This window comes from Bubalus bubalis, chromosome 11 (genome assembly GCF_019923935.1).
Source record: "Bubalus bubalis isolate 160015118507 breed Murrah chromosome 11, NDDB_SH_1, whole genome shotgun sequence".
Taxonomy (NCBI): Eukaryota; Metazoa; Chordata; class Mammalia; order Artiodactyla; family Bovidae; genus Bubalus; species Bubalus bubalis.
Window position 1 is genome coordinate 97,962,826 of NC_059167.1, and position 27,343 is coordinate 97,990,168.

Here is a 27,343-nt window from a genome sequence, read left to right on the forward strand (position 1 = left end):
TTTGTTTCGACACCAGAAACACCACTCCCCTCCCTCCATCTTTTGTTAGCATCCATGAAACTGTGATAGTTTTAGCTTGCAGGTAGAGTAAAATCTCAGACCACGGAAAGTTTCTGACAAAATCTCCCATGAATAGGGAGTGGGAGAGAGAAGTTACTGTAATGGGTAGAAAGGATGGGTAGAAAGCGGTACGGTTTGAGAACATGAGAGAAAGTCTGGAGGTGTTTTAGAAGAGAAAAAGGTCCAGAAAAAGTAATGAAAAGCAAAGAGAACACCCTTCAGGCTCAATGAAGTGAAGAAAAGAGGAGAGAAAACTACTGTTTGAGAAGGTGGCAGGTATTATCATCAGGGAAGCCAGATTTAACTGACAGCAAAAAGATGGAAGGCAATATTAATAGAAGAGGCTGAAGGAATTTGCTGATAACTGACGTTGAGTTTACAGGGACATTGAGGCAGACTTGCAGGAGACAGGAAGGGGCAGGTTTGGGTTAGATCTGGACACATGTGGTAAAGGGCTTCCTCTGGTGACTTACGTGAACAGGAACACGGGCACAAAGACGTGAGCCGTCGTCAGTTCCCATCAGATTAAACCAGTCTGTGTGCTTCTACATCCCCCGCCCCTCTTTTACCCACTTAACATCTACTATGGGATACGTTATTTCTTACCAAACAAAACATCACTATAGAAAATTTAAGAACATAGAAGTTTTATAAAACAAAAATGCCAAAGTTGTTGTTTAAGACAGTAAAAGGCAAGTGTTAACTTACTTGAATTAGATCTAAAATGCCAAGTTCACTTTCTGAAGAATCCACACAGAAGACAAAATATAATGTTGCATAATGTCTATAAATCAGTTTGTTGTCAGATCCTCCGATTAATCTAAATGACAAAACAAAACAATTGGAATGTTACAGAAACAAACTGAAAAACATTTTCGTTAACTCAAGCAAACTGATAATTTTTTTAAAAACTTTCTATAAAATGAAAGGTAACAATGACACAGCATTCAAGTGAACTAGATGGCTGTTATCTTCAGTCAAGTAAAAGATGCCAGTGCTTAATCTTAGTTCATTCACCCAATTATTTACCGAGTAGTCACTATGTGTCAGGCACTGAGCGTGGGTAAGCAGCAATGAACAAATAAGAGAAAGTGGAACTACGTAAGTGGAAGGAACTACTTAGAGAATCAAAACAGGACAACGCCACACTGACAGATTTGCTACTTTCCGATTGGGAGTTAAAAGAGTTGATGTTTAGGCTGACATTTAATGATATGAAAAATTTAGAGATGAGCATTTCAGACACAGGTAAACTAATAAAAAAGCAAATTCATCAAGAATGAAATATCTATACTCAAGAAAGAAAAAGAAAGCTTCAATCAATGAAAGATAAGTACATGATTAGGTCAGAGAAGTAGGCAGAAATGAGTCCACAGGGCATTTTTAAGTGCTTACTAGATTTAATCCCATAGGTCACAGTAAGTTACATAGCTTGAGACTGATTATCAACTAGGAAAAAAAAAAAAAGAAGGACATTTCTTCTTCAGTTTTGGACAGACTTACTATCAAGTTCTTCTCCAAAAGCACATTTTGTTTTGGAGTAGAAGAGCTAAGAGATACTCAATTCTTTTGCCAAAAACTTTTTTTTACTGATTGGAGTTTCAGCATTTTAAAAATATGGAATCATTATAAACACCTTTTATTTTTCTAAATATAGTTTAGCTATTCCATAGTTAAGTTTACAAAAATCAAAGCTAAACATAATGAGAGCTAACTGAACATTCAAAGATGACACAGGAAAAGGACAACTATTTCTTTTCTTTGGCCTCACTTTGAGGCTTGTGGGGTCTCAGTTCTGCAACTAGGGATCAAACCCATGCCCCCTGCACATGGACCTCCAGGGAAGTCGTTATTTCTTACTCAGTAAAAGTAATACTACATTCACAAGTTTGTAGAAACAACTTCCTTAAGTATATACTCATTTATTATTTTACATCCTTTAATACCAAAAATGAAAATTATCTTGGACAAGAATGAAAACTCCTACTATCTAGACAAGATATGCAATGTAAAGGCTCCCTGCGTGTGTTTACTTGCACTGTCCTTGCATGTGACCCTTGAAAAGGACAAAGACAGCACAAAGAGCAGGCCTCCTCCTGACTCTGCAGTGGAGTCATTTACCTTACATTTCTGTCTGGCTCTGCTGTAAAAGAAGACCGAATATTTAAAAACTATATGTTTTAAAATGGCAATTAAAATTATTGAAAGAAAATAAAAATATTAATATAAATACATTTTATTATAATTTCATCTTTAAGCTATATAGTACAATACTGATTCAAATTCTTGTATAGAATGTAACACACAATACAAAAAGCACAGAATTCTAGAAATCCTTAGTCCAAATATCTCATTTAATGTAAGAGGAGAAAACTGAGGTACAAAGAATTTTAGTGACCTAACCAAGAAAACCAGCTTGTTAGTAACAACACTAGGATTAAATCAGATGTGCAGCCCCATTTCTGAGGCAATACTTGCTTTCTACTTTTTATAAGGCTGAAAAGAATAATCACAAATTCAAGTCTTACTTTCTGGTTCAAACAGTGCCCTGGTTAGATCAATCAATTTCTTGCACATGTACTGCAGACAGTACACTGTGCTGGGTGATAAACTTCCCACGAGATTAGAAGACCAAGAGGCTGAATAAAGGGAAATGATGGTACTGGCAAACCCAAGTCAACTACAGAAGTTTAAGCAAGATAAGTGAAGTTCAATTAAAATACAAAAACAGAAAGCAGGCACATCTATTGAAATTGGAGGCCTCAAGTTAACAGCAAAAAATCATAGGTGTGTATTTGCAAATTTAAGTGCAACATGATATAACCTTTTAAGAAACGCAAGTAAACTTTCTACATGATAAAAAGTAATTTATGGTCAGGTATGAATGAATTCTCTATTATGAAAACTATTCTATATAATATACATCATCTACCTTAAAAATACAGAAAAGTGTAGGTTTCTCTGACTAATTTCTAATTATTCAGAGTGAAGTTCAGTTAAAGTTGAGTTTTTTTGAATTGTCAGTGAGGAAATATCCTGGTAAGAAATTAAACATATAAGCATGGAAGGGAACATCTATGAAACCATTTGAGAACAAACCGTTTTCATGAAACCCATTAATTTAAATTTATAACAGTTGGCAAATTAATTATATGCAATTTTTATTTATTCATTTTAAAAATAGAAAAGTCTGTTATCTGAATTTGAACTTATTTTATCTAGACACATACATATATAATATCTGAAAAGCAGACTTCAGAATTGTTCATAATATAAAATAAAATATACTATCTAAATTTTTATGAAAGCAGGTTCATTCACCCTAAGGAGTACTCTGTAGTCATTAAAAAGAATGAGATTGCTTTAGATGGGTTTATATGCAAAGCTTTTCAAAATATAAGTGCAACATGATAAGCAAAATACATCTGTGATCCCATAAGTAAAACTTTTTAATGTTAAATTTGTATGTGCTGTGTTTAGTCGCTCAGAAGTGTCCAACTCTTTGTGACCCCATGGAGTGTAGCCCACCAGGCTCCTCTGTCCATGGGGATTCTCCAGGCAAGAATACTGGAGTGGGTTGCCATGCCCTCCCTCCAGGGGATCTTCCCAGCCCAGAGACTGAACCCAAGTCACTCACATTGCAGGTAGATTCTTTACCGTCCGAGCCACCAGGGAAGCCCAAGAATACTGGAGTGGGTAGCCTATCCCTTTTCCAGGGGATCTTCCTGACCCAGGAATTCAACCGGGGTCTCCTGCATTGCAGGCGGATTCTTTACCAGCTGAACTACCAGGGAAGCTTTACATTTTTATATGTTAGTGCAAAATTAATTTTCTAGAAGGATACACAAGAAACCAGGAAGAAGGACTAAAGTTGGAGGAGGAAGACTTGGTTTATGTTTTATATTTCTGTTTGAATTTTTGCCATATGAACATATATTACCTTTATATAAAATGCCTTTATAAAAATTTTAAAAGAAAATGATTATCTTAAAATTATTTAAGTTAGATTTATAGCTAATATAAGAGGCAATTAATTCCCCTGATCCAATTAATAAAATTAGGAAATTTTACAATAAAACAATTAAACAGTGATACTCTACTCATACAGTCAAAGATTAGAAATGTCCATGAAATGCTTTACTTACAATCCTCCTTCTAGGAAATTACAAACATTTTCATCTCTCTTAGATACCAAATGGAATGTCTCCCTGATGATTTGCTGTTGTGTATCTTCACTCTGAGAAAGAATAAATCATATATGTTAGAGTCCAATTTCTAGGTTTAACAGTTTTATAAGAATTTGAAAATAAAAGACAGTAATCTGTCTGGGAAATTCATTGAAGAGTATAGTCCTTGGAGAACTAACCTATTATATCTTAATAGAAACAAAACCCAACATTTCAAAATTTAAAAAAAAAAAGCAAAAACATAACAAAAAAGCAGCACTTAATATTTTCCAGTAAAACAAAACTTATTTCTCAGCTTCAAAAACCAACAAGAAAAATATAAGACACATGAATTATAGACACTGGTAAAAGGGATACTAGATATCAACTAGTCAAAGTACATTGTACAAGTGGGTAAACTGAAACAAAGAGGTAGTGTTATAAACAATTCATGGAGCTAATCTATATTTTAATAGAAGAAAGAACAGAAGTTTGGTGCTCTCAATTAAGTAAGTTTCAGTGCAAACTGAGGTAAGAGTTTATCCAGCTTACTTATCTTTATGTAAGCACAGCTTAAAACCAAGAATTGACTCAACAAATATTTACTAAATTCACCAAGCAATTCATATCCCAGTAAAAAAAGAATCAACTTCTCAAACACTGCAATATAAAACTGGGCAAAATCATGAACAAGAAATTTCCCAGGAAAGAATATATGATGGTCCATAAACAAATGAAAAGATGCTGCTGCTGCTGCTAAGTCGCTTCAGTCGTGTCCAACTCTAGCGACCCCATGGACTGCAGCCCACCAGGCTCCTCCGTCCATGGGATTTTCTAGGCAAAAGTACTGGAGTGGGGTGCCACTGCCTTCTCTGGAAAAGATGCTAAACCTCATTAGTTATGAAGTGAAATACAAACTAAAGTAACATAACTCGACATGTACCATATGAGCAAAAATATAAAAGTATGACAATATCAAATGTTGAAAAAGATACGGAGCCAAAGAAATTCTCATGCTACCAGTGGAAAGGTTAATGGTATAACCACTCGGGCAAGAAGTTTTACAATTCAGCACTCTACTCTTAGGCACAATGCTAACCCATATGAAACCATTGTTTCTGAAAGTCAAAAACAGTAGAATATTGACAACTACATATACATAATAAATTCTTAACCTGTATACCAAGAAACACATAGAAGAATGTTCATAAAGGCACCATACCACAATAACAACAAAAAAAGCTGAAAATAACCCAAATGTTCACCAATCACGTAAGTTACAGTATGCTTATATAATGGAATCCTATAAGTAGTAAAAATTAAGCAAATTATACCCACCAATATGAATGATTCTCAAAAAATTAATGTGGAAAAAAGGAGTTACCAGAGCTCAAGTTGCTATTTTTAAAAAATACCACAAACGGATGACTTAACTAACAGAAAGAAATGTATTTTCTCACAATTCTGGGGGCTAGAGGTTCAAGACTGAGGTACCAGGATAGCTGGTTTCTGGTGAGTGGCATCTTTTTGGCTTGAAGACAACCACCTGCTGTTGCATTCTTACATATCCTTATGGGGAGAAATGGCAAGAATAGGCTCTCTGGTATCTCTTCTGGTAAGGGCACTAATCACATCATGAGGGCCCCGTGGTCATCATCTCATCTAAACCTAATTAAGTTCCAAAGTCCTAACCCCAAAGCAAATTGAGGGTTTGTGCTTCAATAAGTAAATGTAGGGGATACACAATTCAGTCTACAGTAGGGGAGAAAAGCAAGTACCAGAATAATATGTAATCACTCCATTAGTATAAAATTCAAAAACATGAAAAACTAAACATTATGTCCAACAAAAATTTGGGGGTGATAAAAATAAAACTATAAAGAAAATCATGGAAATGATGAACAGATTTCAAAGGCCTATTTTCATAGGAAGAAACACAACTGTCATTCATAGATGAAAAGATTTTCCACATAGAAAATCTAACATAATTTACACAGAAGTGATACAATTAATAAACAGTTATAATAAGAACACAAAGACATTACATAAAAATCCTACTGCCATTCTAAACTTCTGAAAGAATAAGTTGTAAAATGTAATTTTAAAAAGATACCATCAAAAACCATGCATCGCCTAAGAGTAAAGGAAAAAAAAAAATTGCAAGAAAAAATGTAAAACTTTACTGGAAAAAGTTAAAGAAGATCTAAGTAAATGAAAATATGTATAATGTTTATACAGTGAATGATCCAATATTATATAGATGCTCAAACTCCCCAAAATGCTCCAAAGACTTAAGGTAATTCTAATCAAAATTTCAATATGGGTGTGGAAGATAAACTTGAAAACCTGATTACGACTCAAAATATGACTTATATATGAGAACAGAGGGCTAGAATAACCAGACACTCAAGTAGAATACAAGAGGAGAATTATTATAAAGCCACAGTATTTAAGATAACATATTGGTGCAGAAATAGGGAAAATGACTGATGGAGCCAGAAGCACACCCACACCTAAGTACAATAATTTAATTTTAAACATAATACACACTACAGATTGGCAGGGATGGAAGGGCATTTTCATAAATGGTCCCAGGATGAAAATTTTGGGGTTTTTTCCAATACAATGAACTTCTAGGTCTCATATTATACTCAAAAATCAATCCCAGATTGATTAAAAATAAATGTCAGTGCAACCTAAAAGTCCATCAACAGAGGATTGGATAAAGAAGATGTGGTACATATATACAATGGAATATTACTCAGCCATTAAAAAGAATGAAATACCCTTTGGACCTAGAGAGTGTGATACTGAGTGAAGTCAGACAGAGGGCAAAAGTATTATATGACATCCCTTATATGTGGACTCTATAAAGAAATGGTACCAATGAACTTATTTACAAAACAGAAAGAGACTTACAAACTTAGAAAATGAAATTAAGGTTGAAGGGAAGGAAGGAAGGAAGGGAGAAAGGGATAGTTAGGGAGTTTGGGAAGGTCATGTACACACTGCTATATTTAAAATGGATACCAACAAGCACCTATTGTATAGCACATGGAACTCTGCTCAATGTTATGTGCCAGTAGAGATGGGAGGGGGCTTCGAAGGAAAAGACACACGTACATGTATGGCTGAGTCCCTTCGCTGTTTACCTGAAACTACCACAACACTGTTAACTGGCTATACCCCAATACAAAATAAAAAGTTTAAAGTTAAAAAAAAAGTCAATGATGAAGCTACAAAAATCTAAAAATACAGAAGAATACCTTTATGACATCGTAATAGTGTTGGACTTTTAAACAAGACACAAATGATAACTATAAAGGAAAAGGTAACTATAAAGGAAAAGGTTTGCAAATTTGATCACATCAAAAGTAGGCACTTTTAACGCTGAAGTGACATCACGAAAAGAATTAAGGGAGCTACAAACATGACAAACATTTCTACAATACGTAAAACTGACAGAAGGAATAGTACCTAGCACACAAAAAATACATAAATGCCAGCAAGAAAAAGATAAAAATTCCAACAGAAAAATAACTTGGCAAAAATAAGACTTGGAATACAACAAACTAAAATGTTTCTCTATAGCAACGAAAACCATCAACAAGATAGGTAACCCACTGAATGGAAGAAAATGTCTGCAAGCCATGTATCTGATCAGAGGTTAATACGCAAAAGATATAAAGACTGCATAGCAACTGAATAGCAAAAAAAAAAAAAAAAAAATATATATATATATATATATACACACACAAACAATCCTAATTTTAAACTTTAGGACAGAAAATCTAAACAGACTTTTCCAAAGAAGACATACAGATGGCCACAAGGTACATGAAAAGATGTTCAACATCAGTAATCATCGGGGAAATACAAACTGAAACCACAATGAAGTATCACTTGACACCTGTCAGAATGACTATAATAAAGATGCTCAAGTGTTGGCGGGCAGGTGGAGAGAAGGGAACCACGGTGCACTGTTGATGGGAATGTAATTTGGTGCAGCTATGAAAACCAGTATGGATGTTCCTCAAAAAAGTAAAAACAGAACCACCACATGATCCAGCAATCTCACTTCCAAGTTTTTATCTGAAGAAAATGAAAATACTAACTTGAAAAGATAAAGGCATTCTCATGTTCATCTGAGCATTATACACAATAGCCAATATATGGAAACAACCTAAGTGTCCATGCGTAAAGAAAACAAATGTGGTGCATATAGAGGCACACCCTGGAAATATCGAAGGTTTGCTTCCAGACCACAGTACAGCAATGAAAGGAGTAACACAAAATTTCTGGTTACCCAGTTCATAAAAAAGTTATGTTTATTCTATAATGTGGGCTACTAAGTATTCAACAGGATTATGTATATAAAAAAAGTACATACCTTAAAGACTACTTTATTGCTTAAAAAAAATGTTAACCATCATCTGAGCTTTCCCTGAATCATAATCTTTTCACTGGTGGAAGGTCTTGCCTCAGTGGCTGCTGACTGATCAGGGTGGTGGTTGCTGAAGGTTGGATGACTACGGCAATTTCTTAATATAAAACAACAGTGCAGTTTGCCACATCAATGGACTCTTCCTTTCATAAAGGAGGAATCACGCAGTGCTGCTTGACAGTATTTTACCCACAGGAAAATTTCCTTCTAAACTGGAGTCAGTTCTCTCAAAGCCTACAACTGCTTTATCAACTAAATTTATGAATTATTCTAAGTCCTTTGTTGTCCTAACAACACTCTTTACAGCATCCCCACCAGGAGCAGATTCTATCTCAAAATATCTCAAAAAATATCTCATTTCTTTGCTCATCATTATGAAGCAACTCCTCATCTGTTCAAGTTTTATCATATTGTTGTTGTTCAGTCGCTCAGTCATGTCCAACTCTTTGCAACCCCATGGGCTGCAGCACGCCAGGCTTCCCTGTCCTTCACCATCTCCCAGAGCCTGCTCAAACTCATGTCCATTGAGTCAGTGATGCCATTCAACCATCTAGTCCTCTGTTATGCCCTTCTCCTCCTGTCTTCAATCTTTCCCAGCATCAGGGTCTTTTCCAATGAGTTGGCTCTTCACATCAGGTGGCCAAAGTATTGGAGTTTCGGCTTCAGCATCACTTCTTCCAATGAATATTCCAGATTGATTTAATTTAGGATTGATCTCCCTGCAGTCCAAGGGACTCTCAAGAGTCTTCTCCAACACCACAATTGGAAAGCATCAATTCTTCGGTGGTCAGCCTTCTTTACATCCAACTCTCACATCCATACATGACTACTGTAAAAACCATAGCTTTGACTACACAGATCTTTGTCGGCAAAGCAATGTCTCTGCTTTTAACACTGTCTAGGTTTGTCACAGCTTTTCTTCAAAGGGGCAAGCATCTTTTAAATTTCATGGCTGCAGTCACTGTCCCCAGTGATTTTGGAGCCCAAGAAAATAGTCTGTCATTGTTTCCCCATCTATTAGCCATGAAGTGATGGGACTAGATGTCATGATCTTCATTTTTTGAATGTTGAGTTAAAACAAAATGAAAAGCCAGCATTTTCACTCTCCTCTTTCACCTTCATCAAGAAGTAAAAATATTTCCTCTTTGCTTTCTGCCATAAGGGTGGTATCATCTGCCTATCTGGTGGTGTTGATATTTCTCCTGGAAATCTTGATTCCAGTTTGTGCTTCAACCAGCACAGCATTTTGCATGTATACTCTGCATATGAGTTATATAAGCAGGGTGACAATATGCAGCCTTGACGTACTCCTTTCCCAATTTGGAAACAGTCTGTTGTTCCATGTCCAGTTCTAACTGTTGCTTCTTGAGCTGCATACAGATTTCTTAAGAGGCAGGTAAGGTGGTCTGGTATTCCCATGTCTTTAAGAATTTTCCACAGTTTGTTGTGATCCACACAGTCAAAGGCAATCAATGAAGCAGAAGTAGATGTTTTTCTGGAATTCTCCTGCTTTTTCTATGATCCAGAGGATGTTGGCAATTTGATCTCTGGTTCCTCTGCCTTTTCTAAATCCAGCTGTACATCTGGAAGTTCTTGGTTCCAGTACTGTTGAAGCCTAGCTTGGAGGATTTTTGAGCATTACTTTGCTAGCGTGTGAAATGAGTGCAATTGTGTGGTAGTTTGAACATTCTTTGACACTGGAATGAAAACTGACCTTTTCCAGTCTTGTGTCCACTGTTGAGTTTTCCCAATTTGCTGGGATACTGAGTGCAGCATTTTAACAGCATCATCTTTTATTAGAATCTGAAACAGCTCAGCTGGAATTCCATTACCTCCACTAGCTTTGTTTGTAGTGATGCTTCCTAGGGCCCTCTCGGCTTCACATTCCAGGATGTCAGGCTCTAGGTAAGTGATCACACCATCATGGTAATCCAGGTCATCAAGATCTTTTTTTGTATAGTTCTGTGTAATCTTGCCTCTTCTTAATCTCTTCTGCTTCTGTTAAGTCCATACTATTTCTGTCCTTTATTGTTTTCCTCTTTGCATGAAATGTTCCGTTGGTATCTCTAATTTTCTTGAAGAGATCTCTAGTCTTTCCCATTCTATTGTTTTCCCCTATTTCTTTGCACTGTTCACTTAGGAAGACTTTCTTATCTCTCTTGCTATTCTTTGGAACTCTGCATTCACATCTTCAGGCTCTGCTCCTAATTCTAGTTCTCTTGCTATATCTCACACACATCTGCAATTACTTCCTCCACTGGAGTCTTGAATCCCTCCCCTGTAAGTCATTCACGAAGGTTGGAATCAACTTCTTCTAACTCCTGTGAATGTTGATATTATCACCTCTTCTCCAGAATCATAAATGCTCTTAATAGCATTTAGAATGGTGAACCCTTCCCTAAAGGTTTCCAATTGACTGCCCACATCCATCAGAGGAATCACTGTCTGTGGCTGCTACAGCCTTACAAAACATCTTTTTTAAAGTAGAAGACTTGAAAGTCAAAATGAGTTCTTGATCTGTGGCCTGTAGAATGGATACTGTATTAGCAAGCATGAAAATGACATGAATCTTGTACATCTTCACCACAGCTCTTGGGTGATCACCTGCATTGTCAATGAACAATAATATTTTGAAAGGAATCTTTTAATTTTTTTTTTAATGAGCAGGAGGTCTTAATAGTGGGCTTAAAATAAATTCAGTAAACCATGTTGTAAACAGATGTGCTGTCATCTGGCTTTGTTGTTCCATTTATAGAGCACAAGCAGAGTAGCACAACTTTAGCATAACATTAGCATAATTCTTCAGGGCCCTGGGATTTGGGGAACGGTAAATGAGCGATGGCTTCAAATGAAAGTCACCAGCTGCACTAGCCCTTAACAAGAGTCAGCCTAGTCTTTGAATCACTGATGCCAGGCCCATCCTAGATGGCATCTTCTTCCAATAGAAGGATGTTCTGTCTACATGGAAAGTCTGATGTTTAGTATGGTCACCTTCGTTCATCATGTTGATTCTTCTGAATAATTCAATGTAGTTTCTGTATCGGCACTTGCTGTTTCACCTTGCACTTTCATGTTACAAAGGTTTCTTTCCTTAAACATCATGAATGAACCTCTGCCAGTTTCAAACTTCTCTTCTGCAGCATCCTCACTTCTGTCAGCCTTCACAGAGCTGAAGAATTACAGTCATGCTCTGGAATAGGCTTTGGCTTAAAGGAATGTTGTGGCTGGTTTGCCCTTCTATCCAGACCACTGAAACTTTTCCACATCAGCAGTAAGGCTACTTCACTTTCTTATCATTCGTGTGCTCACTGCAATAGTACTGTTAATTTCCTTCAAGAACACTTCCTTTGCGCTCACAGCTTGGCTATCTGTTTGGTGCAAGAGGCCAACCTTTTAGCCTACCTTAGCTTTCAACATGCCTTCCTCACTAAGCCTAACCACATCTTGCTTTTGATTTAAAGTGAGAGATGTGGGACTCCTCCTTTTATTTGAACAATTTATAGACTATGATCAGGTCATTCACTGCTCTAATTTCAAAGCTGTTGTATCTCAGGAAACAGGGAGGCCTAGAAGTGGGGGAGAGAAGGGGACTGGCTGGTCAGTGGGGCAATCAGAACACACACATTTAGTTCGCTCTCATATATGCGTGTGGTTTGTGGCACCCCCCAAAATTTACAACAGTGACATCAATGATCACTCACAGACCATTATAACAAAGAAAATAATGATGAAGATATTTAAAATATTGCAAGAATTACCAAAATGTGACACAGAGACAAAAGTGAGCAAATGCTGTTAGAAAAACTGGCGCAAACAGTCTTGCTTGAGGTAGGGTTGGCACAAACCTTCAATCTGTAAAAAATGCAAAATCTGGGTTAAAGTGTGATAAAACAAAGGGCAATAAAATGAGATGTGGCTGCAAATCTGTGTTATTTTTAAGTCACTAAGTTTGCAGTCATTTCTTAGGGCAGCAATAAAAGCAAATACCTGGCCATACTGAAAACAGGGGCATAAAGAAAATGTCAACAAGCCAGATGCTGAAATCCCTAGTTCTTTACTTTGATCAGTTCCCAGAATTCTATACCAGAGCTGGCACAACTGAAAGTCAACTGTGCATATCTCTTCCAAATTCTGCATTCCGTCACATGATGTCACTACATCATGTTGAGAGCATAAAACTGACCACAACAAAGTCCTTACACCATAAAGCAAATACTACAAAATAGAGATCTTTCCTCCCAGGTAAGCCAGTTGTTAAAAAAAAAAAAATACTGGCCATATGTATGTCTTCCTTAAATGCAAATCAAAACTTCAAAGAGGTATCATTTCACACTGGTGAGAACGGCTACCATTAAGAAGTCTACAAATAATAAATGCTGGAGAGGGTATGGATAAAAGGGAATCTTCCCACACTGTTGGTGGGAATGTAAGTTGGTGCAGTCAACTTACAGGAGGTTCCTCAGAAAACTAAAAACAGAATTACCATATGATCCAGTAATCCCACTCCTGATATATACCCAGACAAAACTATAATTTGAAAAGATACATGCATCACTATGTTCATCAGTTCAGTTCAGTACAGTCGCTCAGTCGTGTCCTACTCTTTGCGACCCCATGAATTGCAGCACGCCAGGCCTCCCTGTCCATCACCAACTCCCGGAGTTCACTCAAACTCATGTCCATCAAGTCAGGGATGCCATCCAGCCATCTCATCCTCTGTCATCCCCTTCTCCTCCTGCCCCCAATCCCTCCCAGCATCAGGGTCCTTTCCAATGAGTCAACTCTTCACATGAGGTGGCCAAAGTACTGGAGTTTCAGCTTTAGCATCAATCCTTCCAAAGAAATCCCAGGGCTGATCTCCTTCAGAATGGACTGGTTGGATCTCCTTGCAGTCCAAGGGACTCTCAAGAGTCTTCTCCAACACCACAGTTCAAAAGCATCAATTCTTCGGTGCTCAGCCTTCTCCACAGTCCAACTCTCACATCCATACACGACCACAGGAAAAACCATAGCCTTGACTAGACCGACCTTTGCTGGCAAAGTAATGTCTCTGCTTTTCAATATGCTATCTAGGTTGGTCATAACTTTCCTTCCAAGGAGTAAGCGTCTTTTAATTTCATGGCTGCAATCACCATCTGCAGTGATTTTGGAACCCAAAAAAATAAAGTCTGACACTGTTTCCACTGTTTCCCCATCTATTTCCCATGAAGTGATGGGACCGGATGCCATGATCTTTGTTTTCTGAATGCTGAGCTTTAAGCCAACTTTTTCACTCTCCACTTTCACTTGCATCAAGAGGCTTTTGAGTTCCTCTTCACTTTCTGCCATAAGGGTGGTGTCATCTGCATATCTGAGGTGATTGATATTTCTCCCAGCAATCTTGATTCCAGCTTGTGTTTCTTCCAATCCAGCGCTTCTCATGATGTACTCTGCATAGAAGTTAAATAAGCAGGGTGACAATATACAGCCTTGACGTACTCCTTTTCCTATTTGGAACCAGTCTGTTGTTCCATGTCCAGTTCTAACTGTTGCTTCCTGACCCGCATATAGGTTTCTCAAGAGGCAGGTCAGGTGGTCTGGTATTCCCATCTCTTTCAGAATTTTCCACAGTTTATTGTGATCCACACAGTCAAAGCCTTTGGCATAGTCAATAGCAGAAATAGATGTTTTTTCTACAACTCTCTTGCTTTTTCCATGTTCCAGCAGATGTTGGCAATTTGGTCTCTGGTTCCTCTGCCTTTTCTAAAACCAGCTTGAACATCAGGAAGTTCACGGTTCACATATTGCTGAAGCCTGGCTTGGAGAATTTTGAGCATTACTTTACTAGCATATGAGATGAGTGCAATTGTGCGGTAGTTTGAGCATTCTTTGGCATTGCCTTTCTTTGGGATTGGAATGAAAACTGACCTTTTCCAGTCCTGTGGCCCCTGCTGAGTTTTCCAAATTTGCTGGCATATTGAGTGCAGCACTTTCATAGCATCATCTTTCAGGATTTGAAATAGCTCAACTGGAATTCCATCACCTCCACTAGCTTTGTTCGTAGTGATACTTTCTAAGGCCCACTTGACTTCACATTCCAGGATGTCTGGCTCTAGGTGAGTGATCACACCATAGTGATTATCTGGGTCGTGAAGATCTTTTTTGTATAGTTCTTCTGTGTATTCTTGCCATCTCTTCTTAATATCTTCTGCTTCTGTTAGGTCCATACCATTTCTGTCCTTTATCGAGCCCATCTTTGCATGAAATGTTCCCTTGGTATCTCTAATTTTCCTGAAGAGATCTCTAGTCTTTCCCATTCTGTTGTTTTCCTCTATTTCTTTGCATTGATCACCGAGGAAGGCTTTCTTATCTCTTCTTGCTATTCTTTGGAACTCTGCATTCACATGTTTATATCTTTCCTTTTCTCCTTTGCTTTTTGCTTCCCTTCTTTTCACAGCTATTTGTAAGGCCTCCCCAGACAGCCATTTGGCTTTTTTGCATTTCTTTTCCATGGGGATGGTCTTGATCCCTGTCTCCTGTACAAAGTCACAAACCTCATTCCATAATTCAACAGGCACTCTATCTATCAGGTCTAGGCCCTTAAATCTATTTCTCACTTCCACTGTATAATCATAAGGGATTTGATTTAGGTCATACCTGAATGGTCTAGTGGTTTTCCCTACTTTCTTCAATTTCAGTCTGAATTTGGCAATAAGGAGTTCATGATCTGAGCCACAGTCAGCTCCTGGTCTTGTTTTTGTTGACTGTATAGAGCTTCTCCATCTTTGGCTGCAAAGAATATAATCAATCTGATTTCGGTGTTGACCATCTGGTGATGTCCATGTGTAGAGTCTTCTCTTGTGTTGTTGGAAGAGGGTGTTTGCTATGATGGATAAACAACAAACTCCTTCTGTATAGCACAGGGAACTATACTCAATATCCTGTGATAAACAATAATGTAAAAGGATATTTTTAAAAAAGAATGTATGTGTATTGCTGAGTCCCTTTGCTGTATAGCAGAAATTGGCACAACACTGTAAATCAACTATATGTCAATAAATTTTTTTTTTATTTTTAAAAATATACCATCCAAACCTCACTCATAAAAATTCCTATACTATCTTCCATGGTAACTAGATGCAGAAGTTCCTTTGACACCATTTCAAGAATGACAAATAAATGCCCACAAAGAAGGTTCTAGCTGATCAGGAACACTAATACTAGACTTAATGTGAGTTAAAAATAAATCTTTATTGTATTAAGCACAAAGACTTGGGGAGATTGCTGTTATAGCAGTTTCTATTGTTACACTAGTGAAACTGCCTAGCCTGACCATCTCAAGTAAAGCTCATATAGACAACCTCTATGGATTCAGTAGTCATGTATGGATGTGAGAGCTCAACAATAAAAAAGCAATGCCAAAGAGCCAATGCCTTCAAACTATGGTGTTGGAGAAGACTCTTGAGAGTTCCTTGGACTGCAAGGAGATCCAACCAGTTAATCTTAAAGGAAATCAGTCCTGAATATTCATTGGAAGGACTGATGCTGAAGCTGAAGCTCCAATACTTTGTCTACCTGATGCAAAGAGCTAAGTCATTGGAAAAGACCCTGATGCTGGGAAAGACTGAAGGCAGGAGGAGAAGCGGATGACAGAGGATGAGATGGCTGGCTGTCATCACCGACTCAATGGACATGAGTTTGAGCAAACTCCGGGAGATGGTGAAGGACAGGGAAGCGTGGTGTGCTGCAGTCCTGGGGTCACAAAGAGTGGGACACGACTGAGTGACTGAACAACAACAACCTGGAGTCAGGGTCTCCCGTTAGCTTTTCGTATCCTACTTTTACAAAGAAGTCGACCAGAGATCAGTGGACATCTGATGAAAGCTCTAAATAAAAGCTAAGGACAAAACTAGGGGTGAAAAGCAACCGAAAGGAAATAAACCAAGTAGACTGAAGAAAAAAATTTAAGTATATGTCATTAAAACTAGTGAGGTAAGAAAAGATAATCCAACTATGAACAGGAAGAGCATAACATTCAGACATTTTTTAGAAAGAGTTCATGTAAATTAAAAATATGAGGATAAATTTTAAAAATCAGGGGAAAGACTGGAAAATAAAGTGAGAAAACCATTCAAAAAATCAGACCAAAGGGCAGAAAAATAGGTGAGAAAGAATAACAGAAGTAGAACAACAATCCAGAGGAATGCTGAATAAAAAGAGATTCAAAAAAAAGAACTGAGAAATTTTTCAAGGACAGAAAACAAGAATTTCCAGAATTAAAGGGCCCATCAAGAACCCAGCACAACTAATGAAAACAGATTCATGGCAAGGGTCCGTGAAACTTAAGAAACTGCAGACAAACAGGAGTCTACGTATTTTCTGGAGAGTAAAAAGAGGTCTATACACAAAGAATAGATAATTAGAATTTCATCAAGCTTTTTGATAACAATAGTGGAAACTAAAAGGCAATAGAGCAATGCCATCAAAATTCTGAGGAAAGGTTATTTCCAGCAAGAATTCTATAGGCGGTTAATGTAAAGTTACAGTCTCTTCAGACTTGCAAAGTCTCAAAAAATTTTATTAATATCTCCCATGATCTTTCTTTCTCAAGAATTTACTGGAAAATATGTTCCACCATGGTAAGGTAATAAACCAAAATAACCAAGCAAGAGGAGATCCAACACAGGAACAGGAAAAAGGAATACCTACAATAACAAAGATTCTAACATGACCGCCATAAAGCAGGTCCAAAGGATTTCAGGAGAGATTTCCTTTTTTTTTTTTTTGGTGGGTTCCAGAGTCCCTGTGGATAGCTGTTCAACAGCTAGTTGTGATTCTGGTACTCTCACACGGAGAGATGAGCGCATGTCCTTCTACTCTGCCATCTTGAATCAATCTCTCCAGGAAAGATTTCTTCAGGAATAAGAAACTGAGAGAAAATGTATAGAACTGAGACAACTGACAAAGACATGAATTAGGGGTAAGTAAACTTTCTTTCAAACAAAAGATTAGATCAAAGAAAAAGGCAACTGTATCTTCAAGGAAAAGGGAATGTCAGGAAAAACTAATCGATTTATAATATGGCTCAGATGAGGATGGTGTTCACAAAAGAAACTAATGTAAACATCAAATACTGATCTAACCAAAATTATGAAATAACTATGAAAGGATTGGAAGGATACAGATGTTGAGTGGGAGGGGCTGAAAAAGAGCTAAATAATCATTTTCAATAGCAGAAGTCAACAGATCATGCCTACAAGTGAAAAATGCCCATTGCCTACAAGCAACGAAACAAGCATGTTATTTAGAGACATGTAATAAACACCGAGTTATCAGATAAATGTATGTACCTACAGGAGGGGGTGAATAAGAGCATATTATTTTTCATAATAAATTCTATAGAACGATATAATAGCTCTTTGTGTGTTTGTGTTCAGCCACTTAGTCATATCCAACTCTTTGTGACTCTTTACAACCCTGCTAGGGTCCTCATTCCATGGGATTTTCCCGGCAAGAATAATGGAATAGGTTGCCATTTCCTCCTCCAAAGGATCTTCCTGACCCAGGGATGGAATTCCTATCTCCTGCACTGCAGGCAGATTCTTTACTGCTGAGCCAGTGGGGAATCCAGTTACATTCTATAACCTATGCTTATGTATACAACTTTGATAAGCAAGCTAAAAATAAAAAAGGGAGGGAAGAGAGTATGGATTCTGCAACCAGACTACCTGGGTTTATTCCTGAATATTGTCTTTATTAACTGTGTAACTTTAAGCAAATTGCTTTACCTGCCTGAGTTTTCCTCTGGTAGCAAGAATAATAATATTTACTCACAGAGTTGTTGTGAGGATTGAATTAATACACATAATGCTCTAAAACACAACAGCTGGCACATAATAAGCATGGATTAACATTGACTTACTCTAGAATATTCATTTCGAGGCCTTGTCATCATCCATTAAATAGCTCTAGAATTCTAATGATAGTATAAAGGTCGTATAGGAGTTTTAAGAAAAGTTATCTTTTTGTATTACATTATTGTTTATAAACAAGTAAGATGTTAAATATGTTAAACTTTAATTACGTTTCACTGTTTTAACAGTGAAAAGAATTTCTCATACAAACTTCAAGACTGCTACTTGGAATCATCTTTCTTAAAATACCAAGCAATACTCAACTGAGAAAATCAATACTAGAAAGAAGCCCTGAAATTTTATTCAAGCAACCGAAGTCTAAGCTAAGATTAAACAAATCAGGTCTCTACTGACAAAAGACAATTTCCCTTTCTTTAAAAATCAATTTAATTTAACAGCTTTCATAAAGAAGCCTGGAGCTTGCTTCAGGCTGATCAGATTTCCTAACGCTACAGTTTCATAACAGAAGTCAAAAGATACACATACATTTCAGTCAGTCACATCTCCTAGATTACATCGGTCTAAAGACAACTAGAATTACATAAAGGCAACAATGCTTATTATTTTTAATACTTCTTAATCCACACTAAAAACTAAAATTTAAAAATCCAGTAGCCCACTAATAAAACCTTACCTTTTTCTATGTTCCTTCCTTGAATCTAAACATATATCCCAAACAAAAGGCGACTTTAAAACCCAAACTTTCCCCTAATCAGACAGTAAATATATCATTATCCACTTCCCTGCTTCCCACAAATAATTTTTTTCTTAAAGTGCATTCATTACTCCACTGAATGTCAGAATATCAACAATTACCAACACAAAAAGAAAGCTTCTTTTCCAAAAGAGCTTAAAACAAGAAATAAAATGAATATATCTACTTAGCATTTTTATTTCATATGCTATATTTTGCCTTTTTTATTGTTCAAAAAAGAAATAGACATCTTTACGATAAAAGGGGGTAACCTCTGACATAAGAACAGCACAAAAAATATATTCAGTACTGTAAGAAGCCAAGGGGAACACATGATTTTCAGCAGCAAGATTATCTTCAAAGAAAAGTGACATATATCTAGGGATGGACTTACAGAACAGACAGAATTCAGGAATGCAGAGAAGGAGGAATGTGATGCTACTTGACATTGGAGGCAGAAGGAAAAGTTTGGGCCAAAGCAAGGACCAAAGCATGACCCAAGTGAGCAGCATATATGAGGAATAATAATTAGTTTACTTTGTATTAAAATGCAGAAGGGAGAGAAAGACTGTCTTTTTCCTAACGGGAAAAGAAGTTTGCAAACTAAGCCACAGAGCACTCCAACATTTAGAAAACATGAAAAAGAGAAGCCCTCAACAAAAAAAATTCAGTTATGTGGGGTTTTTTTTGCCAGATCTCGCCCAAGTTGGAAGTCTGCCTGGAAACTTGGTATATGTGAGTAGGCTTCACTTTTAGCCTGAGTGTATAAAGAATAAGCAGTCATCATACCCCTAAATCCCAACCAACAAGGAGAGAAGACAGCACCTGCAACAGAAATTATACCAGCGCTTGCCCAGTTTATTAAATTTCTTTGAACTCAATGGTGTTTCCCCCTACAACATATAAAAATGTATTAATAATGCTTAGCACAAGAAAGCACTCAATATGTGAAAGCTATTATCAACACTCTAAAATTAACATCTATCATACTAAGAAGTTTGCCACTTTCAGTGGCAAAAACCCTATTATTTAATTTAAATAACAAACAGCTGAGAAGGTGATAGACTGAGTCTGAAATATTTAAAGAGAGAGCCTGAACTGTGGTGGAAGCTGAAAGGTCTGAGAACTAAAAAACAAAGTAAAATTGGGGCAGGAAAGTTGGAGTAAGGTACCTAGACAATTCAATAAGAAAAGAATAGTCTTTTCCACAAATGGTGAGAGGAAAACTGGATAGCTACCTGCAAAAAATGACATTAACCTCTTACCCCACACCATACACAGAGCTAACTCAAAAAAAGATCACAGACCTAAATGTAAGAAAACTACAGAACTCCTGAAAGGAAATATAACCTATATGATCTTGGATTACACAAAGTTTTCTTAGATATGCCAAAATAACACAGGTAAAGGTGGGGGGAGGATAAATTGGACAAAATCAAAATAAGAAACCTTTAGGGACTTCCCTCAGAGACGACAATGGCACCCCACTCCAGTACTCTTGCCTGGAAAAATCCCACGGTCAGAGGAGCCTGGTAGGCTGCAGTCCATGGGGTCGCTAAGAGTCGGGCACGACTGAGCGACTTCACTTTCACTTTTCACTTTCATGCATTGGAGAAGGAAATGGCAACCCACTCCAGTATTCTTGGCTGGAGAATCCCAGGGACAGAGGAGCCTAGTGGGCTGCCATCTATGGGGTCGCACAGAGTCGGACACGACTGAAGCGACTTAGCAGCAGCAGCAGCAGCAGCAGCAGGGACTTCCCTTGTGGTCCACTGGTTAAGAATCCACCTTCCAGGGCAGGGGATGCGGGTTTGAACCCTGGTCAGGGAACTAAGTTCCCACATGTCACAGGGTAACAAAGGCTGTGTACTGCAACAAAGAGCTGATGGGGCCAAATAAAGACAGACTTTAAAAATCACAAACCTCTGTGCCGCAAATGACACTGTCAGGAAAGTGGAAGCAACAACAAAGATGTACAACTCATGTATCTGCAAGGCGTCTGCATCCAGAGTAAATCAAGAACTCTTACAAACTCAATAACCAAAAGACACATAACCCAACTTAAAAAGGGATTAAGGATTTGAATAGACTTTTCTCCAAAGATACACAAATAGCCAATAAGCACATGAAAAGATGCTCACTGTCACTGTCATTAGGAAAATATAAACGAAAATCACGAGACACCATCTGACATCTACCACGTTAACTAGAATCAAAAAGACACATAATAAAATAAGAGTTAATGAAGATATGGAGAAATTGGAGCCTTCATACATTGCTGATGGGTATTTAAATTGGAATAGACAATCTGGAGAACGATCTGGCAGTTCTTTAAACAATTAATAAACATTGTTACCATATGACCTAGTCATTCCACTCCTAGATACATAACCAAAAGATATGAAAATACATGTCCAGAGAAAAAATTTGTACATGAATGTTCATAGCAACACTATTCACAGTAGTCAAAAAGTTGAAACAGTTCAAACATCATCCATCAACTGATAAAAGGACAAACACATGTGGTATGTCTATACAATGGAATATTATTTGGCCATAAAAATGCAGTACTGATACGTGCTACAACATGGGTGAATCCTGAAAATATGCTAAGTGAAAAGACGTCAGCCACAAAAGACTACATATTTCATGATTTCATTTATATGAGATGTCTAGAATAGGCAAATCTAAATACACAGAAAATAGATTAGTAGTTGCCAAAGGCTGGGGGGAGTAGAGATTAGGGATTGACTGTTAATGGGTATGAGGTTTCATTTGGTTTGATAAAAATGTTCTAAATATATATTATGCTGATAGTTGCATTAATACAGCCATGAATAAAAAAATTTTTTTAATCACTGAATTATATATACACTTTAAATGAGTAAATTTTATAGTATGTGAATTATAAATTATACCTTAAAGATTTTTTTAAAGGTTAGGTAATTCTTTAAAATTTAAAAAAAAAAAAAAGCTGGGGCAAGTTTTTTAGCTTTCTGTTTAAAACACCTCCCAATGAAACTCTCTTCTCTGGAAGAATCTTGTAGAACTTTGCATTTTGTAATTAGAAGGAAGTTCACTCCAAAACAAGGTTTACAAAGGGATGATTCATTTTGAGGAAATAGAAAGAACATCCAGGAACAATCTCTGGACTGTTCTATAGTCCCTTAGTGATATAACTTTCCAACCAAGGATAGGAAGTAACAAGTAGTAGTAATAATAAAAGTAGCAATGAAAGTTATTATTAATTTAGGTAACAAGTACTGAGTTTTTATTATGCATCAGGTTTTGAAAGTATTTTCTTACCCAATATTCACTTTAAAAAACCTTATTCAAAATAAAAGTCCACAGCAGAAGACTGGTTAAATAAATTATGATATATGATTCAATAAATTATTATATAGTCATTAAAAAATCATTTTCTGGATATGATACCAAAAGCACAGGAGGAAAAAAAAAAGATGGATCTCACCAAAAGCAAAAATTTTGTGCATCAAAAGACACTATCCTTTGAAAAGGGATACCACTCCTTGGGTGAATAAGCAACTCACTGATTGGGAGAAAATATCTGCAAATCATGTATCTGATAAGAAGCAACTCAACAACAAAGAAACCAAATAGCCTGATTATAAAATGGGCAAAGTACTTAGATATTTCTCCAAAGAAGATATACAAACGATCAGTAAACACACGAAATGACGCTCAACATCACTAGTTAACAGGGAAGTGTAACCTAACACCCAGGTTCACAGCAGCGTTATTCACAACAGTCAAAAAGTGGAACCCAAGCATCCAGTAATAGACAAATGGACAAATAATGCATGGCACGTGCATATATACATATTATTCAGCCTTGAAAAAGAAGGAAAAGTTGACACATGCAACAATACTGTTAAATCTTTGAAGACACCACGCCAAGTGAAGGGCTTCCCAGGCGGCACGAGTGGTAAAGAGCCCATCTACCAATGCAGGGAACATAAGAGACACAGGTTCAATCCCTGGGTCAGGAAGATCCCATGGAGGAGGGCACGCAACCAACTCCAGTATTCTTGCCTGGAGAATCCCAGGGACAAAGGAGCCTGGTGGGCTACAGTCCATGGGGTTGAAAAGAGTCAGACACGACTGAAGCGACCTAGCACATGTACATACCACGGGCCTGCCAAGTGAAAGAGGCCAGTCATGAAAGGACAAACATTGCGAGATTTCTCTTTCATGAGATTCCTAACCAAATTCATTGAGATAGAAAGTAGAATGGGGGTTGCTGGTGGCTTTCCAGGGGGAAGGGGACAATGGGGGGTTAAGTGTTTAACAGTGTACAAAGTTTCAAGTGGGGAAGATGAAGATGTTCTCCAGATGCATGGTAGTGATGGTTATACAACACTTTACTTAATGCCACAGAGCTATATACTTCAAATGGTAAATCTGTTACAAATGTTTTATCACCATAAAAATCATTTTAGAACAATCACACTAAGAATTATCAGTGACAGGTAATGGCAGAATACATGTGCAGTGGGATGAACTTGCAGTCTTTCCCACTTAATTGGCTAGCACACAGTCATCAAAACAATACAGTGGGTCTGACACCGATCAAGAGCCCTTTGCTCCTGGCTAACAAAGAGAACAGCGACTGGCAGCCATGGATTCCTGCATTGGTAGGCTCCAAGCAAAGCAGAAAAGATGGAAATGCTTCCTGGCACGATAACAGAGCTGGTCTAGTAGGCATCACATAGACTTTGCTCATCTATAATTAAGGCTGTGAGATGTCTGAGAAAGATAAATGCTTTTCTTCTTGAGCTTGTTACTTCACAGGTTACTTAGGAAACGAAACCAGCTTGATCACTGGTCTCCTTAATATAGAGGCTGCACAGAATTGAGCGCTCGCTTTCACCTTCATTTGCTGGGCAAGCTCTCCTACCTCTCCAAACCAGGTAGAGAAGAAAATAATTGAGCAGAGGAGAGCATCATTACCTCTCCTGCAGAGGCGAGAGGCAGTGTTCAACTATGCAAAATACAAGTGGGATTCAAGGAGAAACGCAGCTTCCTGTGGAGAGCACGACAGGGATGATGTCATCTGACTGAAAGACTCGAAGAAGAGAAGGCGCGGTTTGACACAGGCATGAGTCCCTCTCTCTCTCTCTCTCTCACTTCATCTCCGGTCACTCTTCCCTGCGATCACTCTGCTTGCCTTCTTGCTATTCCTCCACACCAACTGTGGGCCCGTCTGAGGGATCCTACACCTCTTTCTGCCTGAAACGTTCTTTCCTCAGTTTTTCTCAAACACTCCCTCACCTCATACAGTTCATCTTCTCCAACATCAGGTTTGTAAAGAGTCTTTCCTTGATGATTTTATTTAAGATAGCTTCTCCCCATCACTCTCTATCCCCCTACACGGCTTCATTTTTTTTTTTTTTTCATAGACTAATCACACAGTTTGACATAATTCATTTATTGTTTATTTGTCGTCACTGGAAAGTATTAATAAACCCACAGGGCAGGAAGGCTGTCAGTCTTACTCATTACAATATTACCAGAGCTTAGAACAGGAGCATACAAAACAACAAATAAACATGTCTTGAAGGAATATGGGCAGGGGAGAAGAGAAAGGAGAGTGCAATGGGCAGGTCAGATAGTATCCCAAAAGGACACTCTTACTTTCAAAGGACTAAGCCTGGAAGTGTCTGCCCTTGGAGTCTTAAGAATTTAACACCTGATAGCTAGAATGTTGGCCTTTACTCCTCTTACACAGCTTGAGAGTTTCCTGACCCTTTAGCAAAGAAAGCTGTAAATCTGTATTGCAGTTCAGATGAATTGGTGAGAGGAAGGCTGACAGGGCCAGAATTGCCTTGGCTTAACAGCAGCAGTGAAGAAATCAGTAACCCAAAAGTACAAAGACAGTTTCAACTGCTAAAGAAGGAATCCTTTGACTTTATCACAAAAATTAGCAAAGATTTCCTTTCAGAATCAAAAAAAGGGAAGGGCCCTGATACACTCAGGTTACTTACGTAAGTTCAATTCTATGGGGGGAGGGAGGAAGATATATATGGAGAAAAAAAATACATGCAAGTTATTAAAATACAATTAATATACATTATGCATTTTTAAATATTTAATAATCAAACAGCTAGACATGAGATGGTTGGATAGCATCACCAACTCAATGAACATGAATCTGACCAAACACTGGGAGATAGCGAAGGACAAGGAAGCCTGGTACGCTGCAGTCCATGGGATTGCAAAGAGGTGGACATGACTTAGTGACATGACATTAACAGCAAGACATTAAAATATTTGGTTATCTTAAAGCCACAAGTGTTCTATAAATCCAATGACAGCTTCAATGCATTCTTTGTGTTATTAGTGTCTAAAAAGGATATACTCTTCATTGGGATATTCTAGAGAAAAAATTTAAGAAGACATAGAGAAGAAGTACATTAAACAGCAACAGTTATCTATGGGTGGTGAAATCAAGGATGACCTTAGTGATCTTAATACTTACATATTTTTCATGCAATCACAATAAATTTACTTAAGAATTAAAACAATAAATAATTTAGCAATCAGCTTAACCAAAGAAATATAATACTGCCACCTGATACAAGGCCTTTTTCTGTTCTGAAAGGCAGAGGAGTGAACTATAACTTTTCCCCCAAACCAAAAATCACTGTGATGGTGAACATTTTATTTCTTCCTTTCAACACAATTGGCAACAGGTTTATTAATCTTAATTTTTTAAAAAGCAAGTCTTTAAGCATACTACCTACGAAAATTGTGATTATATTAGAATTTGAATTTTTCAATATTCCACCAGTATAAGGAATACCTTGAACTAAGTAATAAGTACGATTTTTTTGTGTCACATGTTCAGAACCACATAGTACCAAGAACTAGTCTTGACAGTAACATCCTCAGAAACAATCTAAAATTACCGAGAATGGGGCTTCCCTGGTGGTCCAGTGGTTACGAATCTGCTTTGCAATGCAAGGGACACAGGTATTACCCCTAGTCCAGGAGCTCCCACATGCTGCACAGCAACTAAGCCCAAGTGCCACAACGACTGGGCCAGCGCTCTAGAGCCCGTGAGCCGCAACTGCTGAGCCCACTAGCTGCAGGTACTAAAGCCCCTGCGCCTAGAGCCTGTGCTCCTCAACAGGAGACGCCACTGCAACGAGAAGCCAGCACACCACAGCAAAAGGAAGCTCCCGCTTGGCCACAACTAGAGAAAGCCTGTCTATGGCAATGAAGACCCTCCAACCAAAAAATAAAATAAATCTTAAAAAAAAAAATAAAATAAAATTACAGAGAAGAAGAAAATATCTATTCAAAAGAAATAACATGAGCCCTTATGATTATACAGTGGAAGTGAGAAATAGATTTAAGGGCCTAGATCTGATAGATAGAGTGCCTGTTGAACTATGGAATGAGGTTTGTGACTTTGAACAGCAGACAGGGATCAAGACCATCCCCATGGAAAAGAAATGCAAAAAAGCAAAATGGCTGTCTGGGGAGGCCTTACAAATAGCTGTGAAAAGAAGAGAAGCAAAAAGCAAAGGAGAAAAGGAAAGATATAAGCATTTGAATGCAGAGTTGCAAAGAACAGCAAGAAGAGACAAGAAAGCCTTCCTCAGCAATCAATGCAAAGAAATAGAGGAAAACAACAGAATGGGAAAGACTAGAGATCTCTTCAAGAAAATTAGAGATACCAAGGGAGCATATCATGCAAAGATGGGCTCGATAAAAGGACAGAAATGGTATGGACCTAACAGAAGCAGAAGATATTAAGAAGAGATGGCAAGAATACACATAAGAACTGTACAAAAAAGATCTTCATGACCCAGATAATCACGATGGTGTGATCACTCACCTAGAGCCAGACATCCTGGAATGTGAAGTCAAGTGGGCCTTAGAAAGCATCACTACGAACAAAGCTAGTGGAGGTGATGGAATTCCAGTTGAGCTCTTTCAAATCCTGAAAGATGATGCTGTGAAAGTACTGCACTCAATATGCCAGCAAATTTGGAAAACTCAGCAGGGGCCACAGGACTGAAAATGGTCAGTTTTCATTCCAATCCCAAAGAAAGGCAAT

At 37.7% G+C, this 27,343-nt stretch overlaps 1 protein-coding gene across 4 annotated transcripts in view; it reads right to left on the reverse strand.

Annotated features, from left to right (window-relative positions):
- AP3S1 (adaptor related protein complex 3 subunit sigma 1) overlaps nt 1-27,343 on the reverse strand; it is a 74,593-nt gene that overhangs the window by 40,414 nt on the left and 6,836 nt on the right. For all 4 annotated transcript variants that reach the window (XM_044925498.2, XM_044925497.2, XM_006047260.4 and 1 more), the window contains exons 2-3: nt 4,206-4,297; nt 769-880 (exon numbers count right to left, since the gene is read on the reverse strand). In XM_044925498.2, the coding sequence (XP_044781433.1) occupies nt 769-880; nt 4,206-4,297 (204 nt within the window). The remainder of the gene's footprint in view (nt 1-768; nt 881-4,205; nt 4,298-27,343) is intronic.